Source organism: Nannospalax galili, unplaced genomic scaffold, assembly GCF_000622305.1.
Source record: "Nannospalax galili isolate Female #2095 unplaced genomic scaffold, S.galili_v1.0 scaffold20, whole genome shotgun sequence".
Classification (NCBI taxonomy): Eukaryota; Metazoa; Chordata; class Mammalia; order Rodentia; family Spalacidae; genus Nannospalax; species Nannospalax galili.
The window spans coordinates 2,244,725-2,249,319 of record NW_008346414.1 but is presented as its reverse complement, the minus strand read 5'-3'; the positions used below and the strand labels follow the sequence as shown (position 1 = coordinate 2,249,319).

Below are 4,595 nucleotides of genomic sequence, written 5' to 3'. Positions count from 1 at the left end.
ATATATATATAAACATATACATAATATATTTAAATTCAGCTATCTGCAAAAATGAATGACTTTGTGAAGTCAAGCTGGCCCCCTCTTTGCCAAAGTGGCATTTACCACTCTCGGGTTCTTTTCAGCAAGAAAGAAATAATGTGACTTAAGCAGGGCCCCTCTCCAGACAGCTTGGCCACTGGCCAAAGAGTTGACTAGCTGAACTGTATCTTTCTGTTTCCTTCTCAACTGGAGCCCAGTCTCAGCCGAGGGCCCAGGATGTTGTATAATTCGGTTCACGTTGTTAGCCTCTCAAAATAATGAGGAGGAGGCTAGGGTAGCATTGCTCAGCCTGCTGCCTGTCATGGTGCTGGCTGCCTTCATGGCTCCTTACAACGAGGATGCTGGGCTTGCTGAAGTTGGCAGTGGCCATTCCTCACTGTTCTATACTTCCCTCTGTGGCAGTGGGGATAACTAAGGATTCAATGCATCTTTTCAGTTAAATCAGAACTTAATTTTTCTTTGGAGATTTGAATCACAACATCCTCTGAGATTAAACATGGGTGTCCCATGGGATGTTATAGGGAACCAAAATTAGAATTCACCAGCCGGCACATAGGCTGGGATAAGACAATGTTGCTATTCTCTCTTCTGCCAAAGAAGTTCCTGGATATCTTGTCCTTGTAATACAAGCAATATAGTTTTTCAGGCTAAGCCAGAGTAGGGCCACAGAGAACTGTTGTGAGTTGATCTCTATTTGATATCTCTGCAACTATGATCTAGTTAGAAAGTTTGCCTACCACCTGAGCAGGACTTTGCGTTTGAGGGCTTGGATATGAAATTCTTAGGATTCAGTTAAATGACAAGAACAATTTGACAGACATTTTTTGGGCGCCATCCACTAGATATGCCAGCCACAGCGGAGGCACAGGGGTAGGTGGGTGAAGGCTGAGGGTTGCAGGGTGGGGGCGGGAAGGCTAGAGGTGGAACACGAATAAGCAATTGCTGATGCTTGCCTCAGGGATGAAACATTGATGTTGGTGTTGTATTATTTTGCAGGTAAAGATGAGCCCAGCAGCTACACATGTACAACTTGCAAACAGCCATTCACCAGTGCATGGTTTCTCTTGCAACACGCACAGAACACTCATGGATTAAGAATCTACTTAGAAAGCGAACACGGAAGTCCCCTGACCCCGCGGGTTGGTATCCCTTCAGGACTAGGTGCAGAATGTCCTTCCCAGCCACCTCTCCATGGGATTCATATTGCAGACAATAACCCCTTTAACCTGCTAAGAATACCAGGATCAGTGTCGAGAGAGGCTTCCGGCCTGGCAGAAGGGCGCTTTCCACCCACTCCCCCCCTGTTTAGTCCACCACCGAGACATCACTTGGACCCCCACCGCATAGAGCGCCTGGGGGCGGAAGAGATGGCCCTGGCCACCCATCACCCGAGTGCCTTTGACAGGGTGCTGCGGTTGAATCCAATGGCTATGGAGCCTCCCGCCATGGATTTCTCTAGGAGACTTAGAGAGCTGGCAGGGAACACGTCTAGCCCACCGCTGTCCCCAGGCCGGCCCAGCCCTATGCAAAGGTTACTGCAACCATTCCAGCCAGGTAGCAAGCCGCCCTTCCTGGCGACGCCCCCCCTCCCTCCTCTGCAATCCGCCCCTCCTCCCTCCCAGCCCCCGGTCAAGTCCAAGTCATGCGAGTTCTGCGGCAAGACGTTCAAATTTCAGAGCAACCTGGTGGTGCACCGGCGCAGCCATACTGGCGAAAAGCCCTACAAGTGCAACCTGTGCGACCACGCGTGCACACAGGCCAGCAAGCTGAAGCGCCACATGAAGACACACATGCACAAGTCGTCCCCCATGACCGTCAAGTCCGACGACGGCCTCTCCACCGCCAGCTCCCCGGAACCCGGCACCAGCGACCTGGTGGGCAGCGCCAGCAGCGCGCTCAAGTCGGTGGTGGCCAAGTTCAAGAGCGAGAACGACCCCAGCCTGATCCCGGAGAACGGGGACGAGGAGGAAGAGGAGGACGACGAGGAAGAGGAGGAAGAGGAGGAAGAGGAGGAGGAGGAGCTGACGGAGAGCGAGAGGGTGGACTACGGCTTCGGGCTGAGCCTGGAGGCGGCACGCCACCACGAGAACAGCTCTCGGGGCGCGGTGGTGGGCGTGGGCGACGAGGGCCGCGCCCTGCCCGACGTCATGCAGGGCATGGTGCTCAGCTCCATGCAGCACTTCAGCGAGGCCTTCCACCAGGTCCTGGGCGAGAAGCATAAGCGCGGCCACCTGGCCGAGGCCGAAGGCCACAGGGACACTTGCGACGAAGACTCGGTGGCCGGCGAGTCGGACCGCATAGACGATGGCACTGTTAACGGCCGCGGCTGCTCCCCCGGCGAGTCGGCCTCGGGGGGCCTGTCCAAAAAGCTGCTGCTGGGTAGCCCCAGCTCGCTGAGCCCCTTCTCCAAGCGCATCAAGCTGGAGAAGGAGTTTGACCTGCCCCCGGCCGCGATGCCCAACACGGAGAACGTGTACTCACAGTGGCTCGCCGGCTACGCGGCCTCTAGGCAGCTCAAAGATCCCTTCCTTAGTTTCGGAGACTCCAGACAATCGCCTTTTGCCTCCTCGTCGGAGCACTCCTCGGAGAACGGGAGCTTGCGCTTCTCCACGCCGCCCGGGGAGCTGGACGGAGGGATCTCGGGGCGCAGCGGCACGGGAAGTGGAGGGAGCACGCCCCATATTAGTGGTCCGGGCCCGGGCAGGCCCAGCTCAAAAGAGGGCAGACGCAGCGACACTTGTGAGTACTGTGGGAAAGTCTTCAAGAACTGTAGCAATCTCACTGTCCACAGGAGAAGCCACACGGGCGAAAGGCCTTATAAATGCGAGCTGTGCAACTATGCCTGTGCCCAGAGTAGCAAGCTCACCAGGCACATGAAAACGCATGGCCAGGTGGGGAAGGACGTTTACAAATGTGAAATTTGTAAGATGCCTTTTAGCGTGTACAGTACCCTGGAGAAACACATGAAAAAATGGCACAGTGATCGAGTGTTGAATAATGATATAAAAACTGAATAGAGGTATATTAATACCCGTCCCTCCCTTCCACCTACGCCCCCTTTTTTCAGACCCTTCCCATTGTCCCCCAGCCTCACTCCCTGTAGGATTTTTTTCTAGTCCCGTGTGATTAAACAAACAACAAACAAACAGAAGTAATGGAAGCTAAGATTATGAGAGTGCTTGTCACCAGCACACCTTTTTTTTTTTTTCTTTTCCTTTTTCTTTCTTTCTTTTTTAAAATTCCTTTATGTTCTCACCGTTTGAATGCATGATCTGTTTGGGGCAATACTATTGCATTTTACGCAAACTTTGAGCCTTTCTCTTGTGCAATAATTTACATGTTGTGTATGTTTTTTTTTTTTAAACTTAGACAGCATGTATGGTATGTTACGGCTATTTTTAATTGTCCCTAATTCGTGACTGAGCAAACATGTTGCTGTTTCCAGTTCCGTTCTGAGAGAGAGAGTGAGAGAGAGAGAGAGAGAGAGCGAGCGAGAGAGAGGGAAAAAAACCATGCTGCATACATTCTGTAATACATATCATGTACAGTTTTATTTTATAACACGAGGAGGAAAAACAGTCTTTGGATTAACCCTCTATAGACAAATAGATAGCACTGAAAAAAGTATGTGCTAAATGTCTGTCTCTAAAGGGTTTTATGTATTAATTGGAGAGGGAAAAAAGGCCTTGAATTGACAAATTAACAGAAAAACAGAACAAATTTATTCTATCATTTGGTTTTAAAATATGAGTGCCTTGGATCTATTAAAACCACACCAATGGTTCTTTCTGCTTGTTATAAACTTGTAGCTTAATTCAGCATTGGGTGAGGTAATAAACCTTAGGACCTAGCATATAATTCTATATTGTATTTCTCACAACGATGGCTACCTAAAATAAGACCCATTATGTCCTAGTTAATCATCATTTTCCCTTTAGTTTAACTTTGTGAACAAAAACTGATTATACCAGTATAATGGCTACTTTGCTCCTGGTGCGAGCTTAAAAGAAATGGGCTTTTTTGCCCAAAATTTTTATTTTTTTTTTAAATGATGATTAAATTGAATGTGAAAATGTGCAAAGGCCCTGGAACATGGTGAAATACATTAGTAGGAGTTCATTTTATGAAGATAACTTGTTTAAAATGGTATCTAACAAAATTCTGGCACTGAAAGAAATAGATCCAGATCCACTTCGGTTGTCAACTGGACAATCAGATGATAAACGTTAGACCTTGTAGACGATACTTAAAAAAAGAAAAATAAAGAGGCTGATAAGGTTTGATGAGGGAAATAGAAGAAAAAAAGAAGTGATTTTTATTAGCACAATGTGGTACTCTTTGCCATTTAAAACTAGAACAGGTATATAAGCTAATATTGATACAATGATGATTAACTATGAATTTTAAAGACTTGCATTTAATGTGACATTCTTCAAAAGAGAAGAGAAAGAACTTTATGAGTAGCAGTGTATATGTCTGTGCTCCCTAAAGTTGTATTCCATTTCTTTTCCATACACTGTGTGCTATTTGTGTTAACATGGAAGAGGATTCAT

At 48.0% G+C, this 4,595-nt stretch overlaps 1 protein-coding gene across 8 annotated transcripts in view; it reads left to right on the top strand.

Moving 5' to 3' along the window:
• Bcl11a (BAF chromatin remodeling complex subunit BCL11A) overlaps positions 1-4,595 on the top strand; it is a 96,660-nt gene that overhangs the window by 84,894 nt on the left and 7,171 nt on the right. For 5 of the 8 annotated variants that reach the window (XM_008842792.1, XM_008842793.1, XM_008842795.2 and 2 more), the window contains one exon: positions 1,039-2,781. In XM_008842792.1, the coding sequence (XP_008841014.1) occupies positions 1,039-2,781 (1,743 nt within the window). Of the gene's footprint in view, positions 1-1,038; positions 3,185-4,595 lie in introns of those variants that run through there. The other 3 variants (XM_008842798.1, XM_008842797.2, XM_008842791.1) reach the window with 3 other exon arrangements.